The sequence below is a fragment of the Neltuma alba genome, unplaced genomic scaffold, assembly GCF_004799145.2.
Source record: "Neltuma alba isolate B1F8T4 unplaced genomic scaffold, ASM479914v2 tig00011920_pilon, whole genome shotgun sequence".
Taxonomy (NCBI): domain Eukaryota; kingdom Viridiplantae; phylum Streptophyta; class Magnoliopsida; order Fabales; family Fabaceae; genus Neltuma; species Neltuma alba.
Window position 1 is genome coordinate 341,920 of NW_021636512.1, and position 14,869 is coordinate 356,788.

General features: G+C 34.9%; 2 protein-coding genes across 3 annotated transcripts; both read left to right on the forward strand.

The window, feature by feature from the left end:
• Positions 1–5,773: 5,773 nt before the first annotated feature.
• Positions 5,774–11,310, forward strand: LOC114719529 (cellulose synthase A catalytic subunit 7 [UDP-forming]). 2 transcript variants are annotated; one of them, XM_028905042.1, is made up of 11 exons: positions 5,774–6,143; positions 6,284–6,479; positions 6,584–6,883; positions 6,961–7,075; positions 7,178–7,444; positions 7,538–7,883; positions 8,549–9,025; positions 9,135–9,348; positions 9,433–9,632; positions 9,729–10,085; positions 10,454–11,310. In XM_028905042.1, exons 1-11 carry the CDS (start codon positions 6,069–6,071, stop codon positions 11,033–11,035), a joined length of 3,129 nt encoding a protein of 1,042 aa, XP_028760875.1. In that variant the 5' UTR covers positions 5,774–6,068; the 3' UTR covers positions 11,036–11,310. The 2 variants fall into 2 exon arrangements, with proteins under 2 accessions (XP_028760875.1, XP_028760876.1); XM_028905043.1 differs by having other exon boundaries at positions 5,776–6,143; positions 9,436–9,632.
• Positions 11,311–13,036: 1,726 nt separating this feature from the next.
• Positions 13,037–14,869, forward strand: LOC114719538 (cellulose synthase A catalytic subunit 7 [UDP-forming]). Its single transcript, XM_028905052.1, has 7 exons — positions 13,037–13,138; positions 13,230–13,425; positions 13,574–13,719; positions 13,844–13,877; positions 13,994–14,099; positions 14,221–14,487; positions 14,742–14,869. The coding sequence occupies exons 1-7, from the start codon at positions 13,061–13,063 to the stop codon at positions 14,809–14,811; spliced, it is 897 nt and encodes a 298-aa protein (XP_028760885.1). The 5' UTR covers positions 13,037–13,060; the 3' UTR covers positions 14,812–14,869.

Consider the following 14,869-nt stretch of genomic DNA (forward strand, 5'->3'; position numbering starts at 1 on the left):
AAAACTAAAAATGTATTATTTAAGCTAAGAGACCAAATTAAAACTATTTACAAAGTTAAGGGACTAAATATATACTTTAACCTTAGGTTAAATGCATGTATTTTCACATCTGCACCTCGAGCCAAATCAAAATTTTCAATCTTTCTCGCATTCACAGTCAACATTTGTCAATGTGCGCCTCTATTAGGATGCATGAGTGGAATTATATTGCATTGTAGTATAGCGCTTTGTGAGTATTCTTCCCATAATCCATTTACACGTCGCACTGTATGTGGCGCCGGCAACTCTTAATTATTAAACTTACGTTAGTCCTCTAATACTGATTGATGATTTTTGTATCTTCTTTTTAGAGTTGATTGGTAAAATTGCATCATATATTGAAGTTTCAGATGGTCAAGCAGCTCCTCACGTAATCATTTATGGGTATTTTTGCACAAAATTCTTAGACATATTGCGTCTTTGATATGATAATAACGCATCGCTGATGTGACAATGATGTTTAAATAATAGAGACTTCGATCAGAATTGACTACAAGCTCAACACTAATTCATTAATGAAAAACCTACACGGAGAAAACTCAAGTTTGATTACATGATTCTGTGGACAAAAAATTATGCTTTTCCTCAAATAAAACTAAGCTCTTTAATTTATGAAACTTCCATATTGACCTTTGAGAGTAAATTTCTGCCTCTCTCTCTCTCTCTCTCTATATATATATATGTATGTATGTATGTTACCCTTAAGTATGAGTTACAAAAACTCGCCTTCATGATAATAAATTTGCTCTATCTTTCCTCCCTGTTCACAGATATATAACAATATAATAGCAATTGCATATCCTGTCGTTCTAAAAAAAAAAATGCAGACTTAATCAGCTTGATGATGATAAAGTTGGTTCCCCTTGGAGCTCGAGAGGAAATATATATGGAAATATCATGTTTTAATTTATTGAGTTTTGGGAGAAGATCGAAGACATACTGTAACTGTAACCTTATTCAAGCGAATCAGAGGTCTAAAAAATTGAATCGTTGAACTTGATTAGGAATATTATTCAATAATGGAAGCCAATTTGGTGAGTCGATGGATTTTGGAGGCTCCATACCTTCATATATATTGCCAGAAAAACCTTCAGTCCCAGCAAAATGCATGCCCCCACCCCTCTTTCTGTTTCTGCACATCTGAGACAGGCTAGGGTTTGATTATATATATATTGATGGGGGCACAAATAAATAAAAGTAGAGATGACATTTGTGTGTTTGGATGTAGAAGCCACAACTTACATACCTAACGTTTTGGAGGTAACTTAGCTTTAAATTAAAGTTGTTTGGTTCCAACAATATTAATGCTGACATATTTTTACTCCCATAGAAGCAAACACCCATGCGCATCCTTCGTAGATCTGAAAGCAACGTCTTACGTGTTCATTAATTTTATCATTCTAAAATAACATTTCAAAAATGTGAATTCCGTCACTCACAATATATATATATATATATATATCTTATTATACTCCTATTTATAAGGCACTTCCAGCATATTTCACATAGATAAAAAAAACCTTAAAATGTATTAACTCTCTATTAAAATATAATAATTTTCTAAATCTATCCATATTTAATATATACACATTTCAAAAGAGATAATTATCTATACTATAATAAATGAAGGACAAAATAGTATATTCACATTGAAAATTTAATGAAGTGACTTACAAATAGGACAAAAAAAAACATTCTTCTCTCTACCTTATAAATAGGACCAGATGAGTATGATCTGTGTCATTCTATTTTTAAAGATTTATACATAATGGCTTTGGCACATTTAATTTGCATCATGGTATGAGACTCTTTTCAATTTGATCATACAATTTGTGCTATAATTTTTATGCTGTACTGATTGTCATTTATTTATGGCTCAAAATATCACTCCCTTTGGTGCTAAATATGGGAATTAGATAAAAAGTTCATTTTTATCCTAAATATAAGATTTTAATTTTTTTAAAAAAAAAATTATAATCTTCTCCTCAAAGCATTCTTATTAATCAAAGGGGCTTAGTTCCAACATGATTGATGAAGACTTTAAAAAAAAAAAATCAACACACATTTGTTTTGTTACAGATAATTCATTTAAATAATATTTTTAATATTCACAAATTGATTATTTAACTTTTATATATTAATATTGATAAGAGGTAGTACTCACTTTACAATAGTGCATGCCATTATTAATTGCTTTGTCCTATAAATATGTTCTTGGCAAGCTTTTATAAGGTGATTGAGATGGCGACAACTTTAATGATACAACTATACAGGTAACTTCTCTTTATTCTACTGAAGTATTTAAAAGTAACTTGGTAAAATAATATAATATTTCTTTCTATGCTAAATATAAAATTTTGCTAAGGAATTTGTTCTAAGGAATTTGTTTTGGTCCTATAAATACAGGACATCAGTCTTCTTTATCTCCCTTATTTTAAATATATTTCAAACTACCTTACTTATTTTCACAGTTTTTATCACCCTTCTTGTTTATCACATTTAGTACCCTCATAACAAAAGGGGTATCAAAAAAGTGCCACACACATTTTTTACACCATGATAATAAATTACCAAATTAAGTAATTTTTATAACCTCTATAAACTCGTTAATTCAGTCTTGTATATTTTGGATGAAGAGTGTATAAAAACTATAGGTAGTAATTTTTATAATCTTTATAAGTTAGTTAATTCAGTCTTATATACTTTAGATGAAGAGAGTATAAAAACTATAATAACACATAATGTTTGTGAGTTTGAATATATTACATGTCATTTATATACTCTTTTTAGTCCTTATTATAGGCTTCAAATAATTAATTTGTAAATAATGAGCAATTAGTTAAAATTAATTAAAAAAATAAATAGATTAAAAAAGTTCTTTTATTTTCAAATTTTCCCTTATAATAAATGAGAAAAAAATGAAAGAAAATGTGTGGAAAAATGTGATAAAAGAGAATTTGGTAAAGGAGAGAAAAAAATAATTAAGGACAAAATTAAAAAATTACATTAAATATTATGACAAATCCAAATTAAAGCTTGTAAAATGGACTACAACTCTCTTCAAAATTGAAACTTATAAATAAGACCGAATGGAGTACTTAATATACTCTTCTAATCTTATTTATAAGTCATTTCTAATATGTCAACACAATAATAAATGAAGAATAAAATTATACATTCATATAAAAAAATTTTCTTTGCCCTGTAAATATAACCAAAAAATTTTCTCTCTCTGTCCTATAAATGGAACTATAGGAGTATGAAGCTGGAAGAAAATTATAGGGGAGATCCATTACAAATTATCAACAATAATTAATTATCTAGTCCGTGTCCCACAGTATTAGTAATTAATAATATGGTGTTGATTTTATTAATGACCCAGCGTTTTTTTTTTGCCAACTATTAATGACAGAGTTTTAAATCATGGCTTAAAAATGCAATCATTGGTCGCTCCCTCTGGTTAGTTTTAAAGAGCATTAAATGCTTCTTTTTTTCTTTTTTCACCATATATGTTCATATTTAATAAGGGCAGTGAGAGAACAAAAATTAATATGATATTAGAGTTTAGCATAATTAATAAAGGTAATATTAAAAATTATTTAAATTTTATAGCAAAATTTAATATTTTAAACTGTTTTTATTGGTACCTGTGAATTAGTTATAAATGATTTCTCCCAGATATCGAGGATTAGAGGGATCAAAGGGATCATCGTGGAGTATTAGATGAAATGACTTTTTTTTTTTGCCAGAGATGAAATGGCTGAATTGATTAATTGACCATTATATATATTGGACTATTTTGTCACAATCTCACACATTAACCGAATGTTAGCACTAATATCATTTTCGTAAGGTAGCTTTTGAGGGTGACAACCATATACAATTAAGTAGAAACTAGTCTAACCTCATTATACTATAAAAATTAATCTCATTGACATCTGAAATTAAACAGCATAGCACCTAGCCAAAAAAAAGAGGCAAAAGCATACTTCTATGTTGATTCTGAATCAATATCAATACCCATTACTATATTATTCATAAAAATGTGAACAGCATATGAGGCATAACATCTAATTTTTCTTTATAAAAAAATTAATCCATTAGTTTTAAAAGATTCCAAAACTTTCTATTAATGATTAGTTTCTAGAGTATTAAATATGATCTAATACTAACGGGAGTTGGGTCTAGTGGAAGAGGCTAGTCTCCCACAACGTGGTAAACTAAGGTTCGAATCCTCGCTGGGAGATGTGTTCACATTTAGTGTCTGATAGTGCCTCAAATAGGATTGCTTTCAATAGGAGGATACTTATATTTTAGTAAAAAATATATATATATGATCTAATATACACGTGCTGAAATTCTTTTTCATCTGACTGAAGTTTTTTTCCCTTTATCTCTCTTAAACGTTTCTTAATTTTTCACCTGTTTTCTCTTTTTTATTTTTTTTTCCCCTTGAGAGCTTCACTAGATGATTATGCCACTCGAAGTTAGGATTTTATTAAACGTTTCTCTCTTTATGAAACAGGTGTAACAAAAAAAATATAAAAGATTAAAAAGAAAAATACAAGAGACGTAATGATAAATCACATTTAAAAAGGTGAAAATTTTGTTTATATGTCATTGGATCTGAAATTGATTATAATAACCAAAGATCAATATTCAAACTCAAGCGTAAATAGAACATCGGAGAAAACAAGTGTTTGATTTAGAGCATGTCACAACTCCCAAAAGGTGGCAAAGATTTAAGGAAATATCACATTATTATAATAGAATTACATGGCAAAAAGAAAATGAAACAAATCAATTAAATGAAAATTAAATGAACAACAAAAAATAGTAGTTAATTATTTGATTCAAGAAAAATTTGAAAAAGTTTAAAAAGGATATGCATGGCTCTTCTTACCAAATTTGCATATAACCAAAATCCAAAACCATTTTGCAACCTAAAACATGAAATCTCACACACACACACACACACGTTTTTCAAATAACATGTAACGCATAAAAGAAACTTATCTAATAATCAAAAGCGACAGTAACTTTTTAATCTTTGCAAACGGAATATACTATATATTAGTTGCAAAAACTGCTATACACACACACTCTCTCTCTTTTGTGTTCCCTGTAATACAATCATATACTACTCACTCATGAATAGGTAGTTACAGATTCAATTTGATTTTAAATATAAGACTTTGATTATTTTTATTTTTCATATTATATTTTTTAATTGAGGTCCTACGATGACTATACATGTTAAACATTTTTTATTCTAATACACATGATTAATAAGAGTATTTTAAGAAAAATAATACTCATTTATTACAGCTTACTAATTTAGCTGATTTTTTAATATTCATAATTTAGTTATCTAACTTTTATATTAAAAAGTAAAAGTAGTATAATTTTTTCTACGCATAGGGATCTTACAATCGGAAGTAATCATATTTGAGATACTGTCAAATACTAAATATGAGTATTTCTTCTAACAGGAATTTAAACACTTTCTCACCACATTAGCTCCTCCCACAAAGCCCAATAAATTATACTATAAAACCTACTTTGTAGTATAAATTATACTACAAAATAGATCTTATATTAAGAAACGGAGGAGTATCACTTTAGGCAGAAAGAGAACAGAACATAAATGATCAGTAGAAATTAAATCAAATTTAGAGATAAAAGAACATAAGCGATCGGTAGAAATTAAATCAAATTTCAAATATAGGTGTGGATGGAGTGAATTTTAAAAAGAGCTAAACAAAAGAAGGAAAAAGGAAAAAATAATTAATATTTAAAAGAAAATGACAACGAAGGTGGTCGTTGGGGAGGAGTCACAGGAGGGCGGCGAGTTACGGCGGTTGGAAACAAAGAAAGGAAAGACAAAGCTTGGATTGAAGGCAATGGGGACCCTGTAACCAACCACAGCGACCCCAACGTGGACACATTAGGTGATCTCTTCTTATTAACCTCTTCTTCTTCACTCTCACCCACTCCCTACTCCATACTCTCATTCTTCTTCATCCGCCATGGAAGCCAGCGCCGGACTTGTCGCTGGGTCTCACAACCGCAACGAGCTCGTCGTCATTCACGGCCATGAAGAGGTAACGAATCAATCACTGAACGAATCTGATTAATTTTAATTTGTGCTTTGTATAATTCATGCCTTGTGTGTTTTAATTTGGAGTACTTGAGATTGATTATTGGTCTCTTGCTTATATGTGTGTGTGTGTGGTGGCTGCAGCCGAAGCCTTTGAAGAATTTAGATGGCCAGGTCTGTGAGATATGTGGCGACGACGTCGGACTCACCGTCGACGGCGACTTGTTTGTCGCCTGTAATGAGTGTGGCTTCCCGGTTTGCCGTCCCTGCTATGAATATGAACGACGAGAAGGCAGCCAACTCTGCCCACAGTGCAAGACCAGATACAAGCGTCTCAAAGGTGTGTATGTGTGTCCATATATATATATATATATATATATATATATATATATATATCATGAAGCATGCTTAGTATTGATGTTGTGCATTTTTGGAAATGATCAGGAAGTCCCAGGGTGGAGGGAGACGAAGATGAGGAGGACGTGGATGACATTGAACACGAATTCAAAATCGCAGACGAGAAGAACAAGCATAACCATATGGCAGAAGCCATGCTGCATGGGAAGATGAGCTATGGAAGAGGCCCTGAAGATGACGACAATGCTCAATTCCCTCCTGTCATCGCCGGAAACCGCTCCCGTCCGGTCAGTGGCGAATTCCCAATATCATCCCATGCTTATGGAGACCAGATGCTCTCCTCTTCTCTGCACAAACGCATTCATCCCTATCCAGTTTCTGAACCTGGTAACTTTCATCATTCATTCTCTCACGCAACTTACGTACGCTTCATCTGGTTGATGTAATATTCATTCACAAAACAGGAAGTGCAAGAGGAGACGAGAAATACGAAGATGGCTGGAAAGATAGAATGGACGACTGGAAACTCCAGCAAGGAAACTTGGGACCTGAACCAGATGAAGATCCAGATGCAGTTTTGTACGTCTTCTTTTTGTGTGCGTTGTGTGGAATTTTAATGGTTGATATATATATATATATATATATATGAATGATATCAACTGATGATATATACTGTTGCAGGTTAGATGAAGCGAGGCAGCCATTGTCAAGGAAAGTGCCAATAGCATCGAGCAAGATTAATCCGTATAGAATGGTGATAGTGGCACGTCTTGTGATTCTGGGCTTCTTCCTTCGATATAGAATTATAAACCCTGTTCATGACGCCATAGGCCTGTGGCTCACCTCCATTATCTGTGAAATCTGGTTTGCTTTCTCCTGGATCCTCGATCAGTTCCCTAAGTGGTTCCCCATTGATCGTGAGACCTACCTCGATCGTCTTTCCGTCAGGTATGTGTGTGTGTATATATATGCATCATGTTCGTATGTGTGTTTTAAGGTTTTGAGTTAAGATATGGCATCTAAGATATTGTAATTATGCAGATATGAAAGAGAAGGAGAGCCGAACCTCCTGGCACCGGTGGATGTGTTTGTGAGTACGGTGGATCCGATGAAGGAACCACCGTTGGTGACGGCAAACACGATTCTGTCGATATTGTCGATGGATTATCCGGTGGATAAGATATCATGTTACATTTCAGACGATGGAGCTTCCATGTGCACGTTCGAAGCACTCTCAGAAACAGCAGAATTTGCAAAGAAGTGGGTTCCGTTTTGTAAGAAGTTCAACATTGAGCCTCGAGCTCCGGAGATGTACTTCTCGGAGAAGATCGATTACCTGAAAGATAAGGTTCAGCCCACTTTTGTCAAGGAGCGTCGAGCAATGAAGGTCTGCTCTAACCCAACGTTCTCATTAAAATTATTCATATTTTGCAAATTTTAGAATTACTTGCCAAATTTATTATTAATTTCTTTCTAAAAAAATATTAGCAAATTTTAGGGAAAAAATATCAAAATTGTTTAGGACATTATCGATTTTATTATAATTTTTATTAAACTTATAATAATATAATTCTGGTGCTTCAAAATAATTACCATTGAAAAATTTTAAATAATAATTTTTTAATACTTAATTGTAATGTAATTTTTTCTATATAAATTACTGTTATATATATGTTAAATAAATCGTAATCCTATCATAAATATCAAAGTTAATAGAAAATTGGTTTTGATTATAAACATAGACCCAATTTTGACTCCCAAATTTATGATTTTTTTATTAAATTCTCCGTATTAAATTATATATTAAAAGGGTTTCTAAAAAAGGTAGTTTTAATATAAATGACTAAAAAGTATTTTAAAGAAACTAACACATAATATTAACAAAAAATTAATTTAACTAATTTTTTAACATATACAAATTAGCTATATATTTAGAAAGGAGGTAGTATGTTATATTTTGATGGAAAAAAATTGTGGCGTATGCTTTTGGCTTCGTAGCTTGTTTTACCCAAACATTGGAAGAAGGCTGAAAGTATGTTGGGATGATGACAGAGAGAATACGAAGAGTTCAAGGTGAGAGTGAATGCACTTGTGGCGAAAGCCCAGAAGGTTCCACCAGGAGGATGGATTATGCAGGATGGGACTCCATGGCCAGGCAACAACACCAAGGACCATCCTGGAATGATCCAAGTCTTTCTCGGTCACAGCGGAGGCTGCGACACCGATGGCAACCTTCTTCCTCGCCTCGTTTATGTCTCCAGAGAGAAAAGGCCTGGTTTTGCTCACCACAAGAAAGCCGGCGCCATGAATGCTCTGGTTCGAGTTTCTGCTGTGCTTACAAATGCTCCTTTCATGCTCAACTTGGATTGTGATCACTATATTAATAACAGCAAGGCCGTCAGAGAGGCCATGTGCTTCTTGATGGATCCCCAAACTGGAAAGAAAGTCTGCTATGTCCAGTTCCCTCAAAGATTTGATGGCATTGACAGGAACGATCGTTATGCCAACAGGAACACAGTTTTCTTCGATGTGAGTCATTTCAACCAATACCCAAGTTGTCTCTTCCTTGCATTTGATTGTCCATATTTCCTAGTTTTATGTTTTTTTTTAACCTGCGAGTTGTTGTGTTTGTTTGCAGATTAACATGAAGGGTCTAGATGGTATCCAGGGTCCTGTGTATGTGGGAACTGGATGTGTTTTCAGGAGGCAAGCTTTATATGGATACAGTCCTCCAAAGGGTCCTAAACGCCCCAAGATGGTGAGTTGTGATTGCTGCCCATGTTTTGGACGCAGGAGGAAAGAAAAGTACGCAAAGGATGGTGCAAATGCAGAGTCTGCAATGCTACAACAAGGTTCTTATTACTAATCCTAGTCACCGAGTTAGGTTTCCATACAGAGCTGGCTATTCTTACTTGTGCCTGTGTGACTTGCTTTAGCAGGAATGGAAGATGATAAAGAGTTGCTCATGTCTCAGATGAATTTTGAAAAGAAATTTGGGCAATCATCTATCTTTGTGACTTCAACTTTGATGGAAGAAGGTGGTGTGCCTCCTTCTTCAAGCCCAGCAGCCCTGCTCAAAGAAGCAATTCATGTCATAAGCTGTGGCTATGAGGATAAAACCGAATGGGGAACTGAGGTAATGCAAACGGCTTAATACGAGACTTAGTATCCTATATTACCAAGTCTCTATCAGGTTTTAACTGATCTAAGTTGCTGGTTTTATCATGTGCAGCTGGGTTGGATCTATGGATCTATTACAGAGGATATCCTAACAGGTTTCAAGATGCATTGCCGTGGTTGGAGGTCTATTTACTGCATGCCAAAGAGACCTGCATTCAAGGGTACAGCTCCAATCAACTTGTCAGATAGGCTGAACCAGGTGCTTCGTTGGGCTCTGGGTTCGATTGAGATCTTCTTCAGTCCCCATTGCCCTGCATGGTATGGCTACAAGGGTGGCAACAAGCTCAAGTGGCTGGAGCGATTTGCCTATGTCAACACCACTGTCTACCCCTTCACCTCCCTTCCTCTGCTTGCCTACTGTATTCTTCCTGCTATTTGCTTGCTCACCGACAAGTTCATCATGCCACCGGTAACAATTCTATTCCCTCTTTTGCTTGAAAAACAATTCAACACAGACTAGCTAATTTGATATAACATGCCCATGATTCCATAATCTTCAAAAGTAAATAACATGATATAAATGCTGATATCATATAGGGCAGTTCACAGGAGTCAAGGCGTCTAAAGAAAATGTTAGAAACTTTTAACACTTAAAAGTGCTAAAGGTTGAGTCGAAGCCATTTTTGAGACTTGTCAATTGTGGTAGAGATATCAACAAAACTAACTATGAACTGTCACCTAAAAGCTTAAATTTTTTGGGTTAACATGGTCTTTCCCAGGATTCATATGAGATCTCTGAGCTCATGTAACTAAATTCTTTGATGGTTAATGTACCAGATAAGCACTTTCGCCGGTTTGTACTTCGTTGCTTTGTTCTCTTCCATCATTGCGACGGGCCTGCTCGAGTTGAAATGGAGTGGAGTAAGCATAGAGGAATGGTGGAGAAATGAGCAATTCTGGGTCATTGGTGGTGTATCAGCACATCTATTTGCTGTCATACAGGGTCTTCTGAAGGTGCTAGCTGGAATAGACACAAACTTCACTGTTACATCAAAGGCAGCAGATGATGAGGAATTTGGAGAATTATACTCCTTTAAATGGACCACTCTCCTAATCCCACCAACCACTATACTAATCATCAATATTGTTGGTGTCGTTGCTGGAATCTCTGATGCAATCAACAATGGCTACCAATCCTGGGGACCCCTATTTGGAAAGCTCTTCTTTTCCTTCTGGGTCATTGTTCATCTCTACCCATTCCTTAAAGGTTTGATGGGAAGGCAAAACCGAACACCCACCATTGTGGTCATATGGTCAGTGCTCTTGGCTTCTATTTTCTCCCTACTTTGGGTCAGAATTGACCCATTTGTGATGAAAGCTAAGGGCCCTGATACTAAGATGTGTGGAATCAACTGCTAAAAAGAGTGGGTTTTTATCTCTTTTATAGTGATTCTTTGAGATGAACATCTGTTGTAAGATGTGTATATTGTTGATTTGCAATATGGGGTATGATAATGATGCTTGAACCAGAATGGTGAAGAAATGCATTAGGATGAATAAGGAAAAAAGTGAAATTTTTGTGTAGTACAAAATTGCAGCTTCTCAGTTTTGTAAATGTATCAATGACATGTTTGGCTCAAATTTACCCAACGATTGGGAAGTAAATCAAACTTACAGATTTGTCTATTGTCCCATTTGTGATCAAAACTAAGTTTAATCTACTCTTTATGCTTGTGTTGTGAAGTTCAAAAGCACATGTAGAAATAGCACAAGGAATAATAAAAGAAAAGCAATCATCTGAAGACTTACTAGAGAGGATAGAAATTGAGGCAATGTTTTGATTCATCTGCCCAAAACAAAATCCAAAAGATCAAATCATAACAAAAATAAAGTATCAAGTGGCTCTTACCTGGGCACAGTTTGATCTTCCATTGTAATTGAATTATTTCTGCTCAAATTAACCTCAGGAAAGGAAAAACAACACACACACGCGCATACGCAGAGAGGCAAGGAAGAAAAATGAAATTGAGACAAAATCTCCATAAAGCCCATTTTATTATTAATTAAGCTGACTTATCACCATCAGTGTGCAAAAAGAAATTAGAACAGGTGAAGTAAAGGAAAAAATTATAAAATTAGCGGTCTTCATTGAGAAAAATAAACTTAAAGACCACTCCAAAAGAGTTATAGGTAAGCTGAAGATATTAAATCTGAGGCGGCACTTTGGACTTGGGGGGTTAGAGCCTTTGCAATAAAAAATGGACTGAAAACTTGTTCATGATAGTAGAAAATCCAGGAGAAAAAAAGTTAAATGATTACATCTGATGTGTAGTACTTTTCAATTAATCTGAAGTTTAATAATAAGTTTCATAATTGAACAGAAAAAATCCGGGTTCCATTTAAGGAATATCTTTGCTTCTGCTTCATCTCTGCTTTCCAATGTACGAGTGCCATTTTATTGCCAAGAATAAATATGCATTGGAACACAGTCGACAAGAGAAGAACTTACCCGATCAATGCTGAGTTTTAAAATTTTAATGCTATGGCTTCCGCCCATATAGACAGCTTCTCCAGATTCGATCATTTAACAATAAGGATCTTCTATGGTTCCGTTCTGTATTGGTACAGAGAGAAGGAAAAAGGTGTTTACAACTAATAGAAAAACCCAAAGGCTTAAGCCTTTTATTTATTCCCTCGTGTACGAAGAGAGATTAGATGAAGTGGGATCATCAAAAAAATTACGTATCATCAAGTTGTGCCCCTTTAACTATCATATCAAATTCAACATAGAGATGGTAACTATTTTCACTGTAGAGAATTGAATCACTGTAGAGAATTGAATCTTCATGATGAAGATGGTAGGTGGCGACATCCTATCCTTCTGTTCCCTCATCCCTCATTGTCATTTTTGCGTAGGTGAGCTGAAATAACAAAAACAGTCATTTTTTCCCCACAGGAAGAACAGACCTCAGTGTCCTGAAAATGATTGAGATTAGTACAAAAGCAGCAGGATGAATCTGAACTGAAGCATCTTAGGAAGAACGTCCAGTTTCATAATGTTTTCAAATGTTGCCGTATAAACATTATGAAACTGAAACGTGAGATGCTTCTTCCACCTGCATGACTTGACAAGGAGAGAACTTTCACCAATTATCTCCACATCAGAACATACTCTCATATCACAAAGTTGATGGCTCCATGTTTAGGCATTCAATATGTTTCTTAAGCGCAAACTCTCCCCTGTTTCAGACATGAACTTTAGTTGCAGTATTACTTCAACAAAATAGCAACCCCGCAACCAATGATAGAATCCTTATGTCGACATGAGAATTTGTCTCAGAAATTATAGTAAAATGTAAAAAATTTTAATTCAGAAGAGCAGCTATAAATGTCAACCCCGACTTCAGTCATCCATACTTGATCTGCCCTCATTCATCCCCCGCCATGGAAACTAGCACCGGACTTTTTGCAGGGTCTCACAACAGCAACGAACTTGTGGTCATACAAGGACATGAAGAAGAGGTAAATCATTAAAAAACAATACAAGTTTGATTTGTCGTACGTTTAACAGTCTGCTTATGTTGGACTTGACAAATTCTTTCGTTTGGTGCAGCCTAAGCCTGTGAAGAACTTAGATGGGCAGCTATGTGAGATGTGTGGTGATTCTGTAGGATATACAGTCGACGGAGATTTGTTTGTGGCCTGTGAAGAGTGTGGTTTCCCAGTGTGCAGGCCTTGTTATGAGTATGAAAGGAGGGAAGGAACTCAAGTTTGCCCCCAGTGCCAGACCAGATACAAGCGAATCAAAGGTATAACATCCAAGCACATGTTAATTTTAAACACTTACTTATATTGATTACAGGAAATTAACTACATAATTTACAAGAAAACAAAGTAAAATTGGAGTGGGTTTTCCCCCGTTTTGGTTTTCAATTATCGTTTTTCGGCTGTGCAAAGGAAGCCCAAGAGTTGAGGGGGATGAAGATGAAGATGACATAGATGATATTGAGCACGAGTTCAAAATGGAAGAAGAAAGGTACAAGCTCATGATAGACCGTGGAGAAGATGACGAGAATGCCAAATTACCAGTAGTAATAGCCGAGGTCAGTCTTGTAGTCTATGCTTGATACATGGAAATTAAAGGCGGTGAAAGGAAAAAAAGAAATATGGTTCATCAAAATTTTTGTTTCTTATGGTAGTTTCTAATTTTTTGTGCGCAATATGCAGGTGAATGGAGAGATTCCTGTTATTGGAGAACCTGGTATGTTTTCGCTTTCCCATTATATCAAGAGAATAGCGCATTTCTATTATTTCCAAAGCTAAAAAACAAAACACAGGAACTTGCTTATAATAATCATAGTGCTTTCAATGGAGCAGGAAATGCAAAGTCGGATGAAAAGACAGAGATAACAAATGAATGGAAGGTGCAACAAGGCAATCTGTGGCCTGAAACTGATGCATCAATTGATCCTGAAAAGGCCATGTAAGCACCATGACCTATCTCCCGATTCAGAAACTTTGTAACAAATCTCAAAAGTCTTTAACTTGAAATCCAGGAAAGTCATGAACTAAGTAACACCGTGTTGTGATACAAACTGATGCAGGAGAGACGAAGCTAGACAGCCACTCTCAAGGAAAGTAGCAATACCATCAGGCAGACTCAGCCCTTACAGGATGATGGTCGCAGCTCGGCTTGTGATTCTGCTATTGTTCCTTCAGTACAGAGTCTTACACCCAGTGCCTGACGCAGTTGGACTCTGGCTTGTATCTGTAATATGTGAAATATGGCTTACATTGTCGTGGATAATAGATCAGATTCCGAAATGGTTTCCCATTGGCCGGGAGACATACCTTGATAGGCTTTCACTCAGGTATATTGATTTAGCTCATTCGAAAAGAGTTCACACATACTGATCTAATTATGCAACAACAACGGCTAATATTATAATTGCAAGTCACTAGCAACATATTTATATATAATCATTCATACCTATACATATTTTGGGCTTAGTTCACATAAACTGATGAAACCTAAATTGAATAATGAAATAGTATTGGCATTTTTTTATCTTATTAGAGCATAAATCCGTAATAAGAAGCAAATTTTCTGTAACTTGTAATGCAGGTTTGAACCAGAGAACAAGCCGAATTTGTTTCCTCCAATAGATGTCTTGTCATACCGTGGATCCGATTAAGGAACCGCCACTAGTTACAGCTAATACTGTTCTTTCAATCTTGGCCATGGATTACCCT

Excerpts from the sequence above, each read along its gene's own strand:
- LOC114719538 (XM_028905052.1), top strand. The coding sequence starts at position 13,061 with ATGGAAACTAGCACCGGACTTTTTGCAGGGTCTCACAACAGCAACGAA. Across the intron at positions 13,720-13,843 it reads TACCAGTAGTAATAGCCGAG|GTGAATGGAGAGATTCCTGT; the intron begins GTCAGTCTTGTA and ends CGCAATATGCAG. Across the intron at positions 13,878-13,993 it reads TCCTGTTATTGGAGAACCTG|GAAATGCAAAGTCGGATGAA; the intron begins GTATGTTTTCGC and ends TCAATGGAGCAG.
- LOC114719529 (XM_028905042.1), top strand. The coding sequence starts at position 6,069 with ATGGAAGCCAGCGCCGGACTTGTCGCTGGGTCTCACAACCGCAACGAG. Across the intron at positions 7,076-7,177 it reads GAAGATCCAGATGCAGTTTT|GTTAGATGAAGCGAGGCAGC; the intron begins GTACGTCTTCTT and ends ATACTGTTGCAG. Across the intron at positions 7,884-8,548 it reads AGGAGCGTCGAGCAATGAAG|AGAGAATACGAAGAGTTCAA; the intron begins GTCTGCTCTAAC and ends GGATGATGACAG.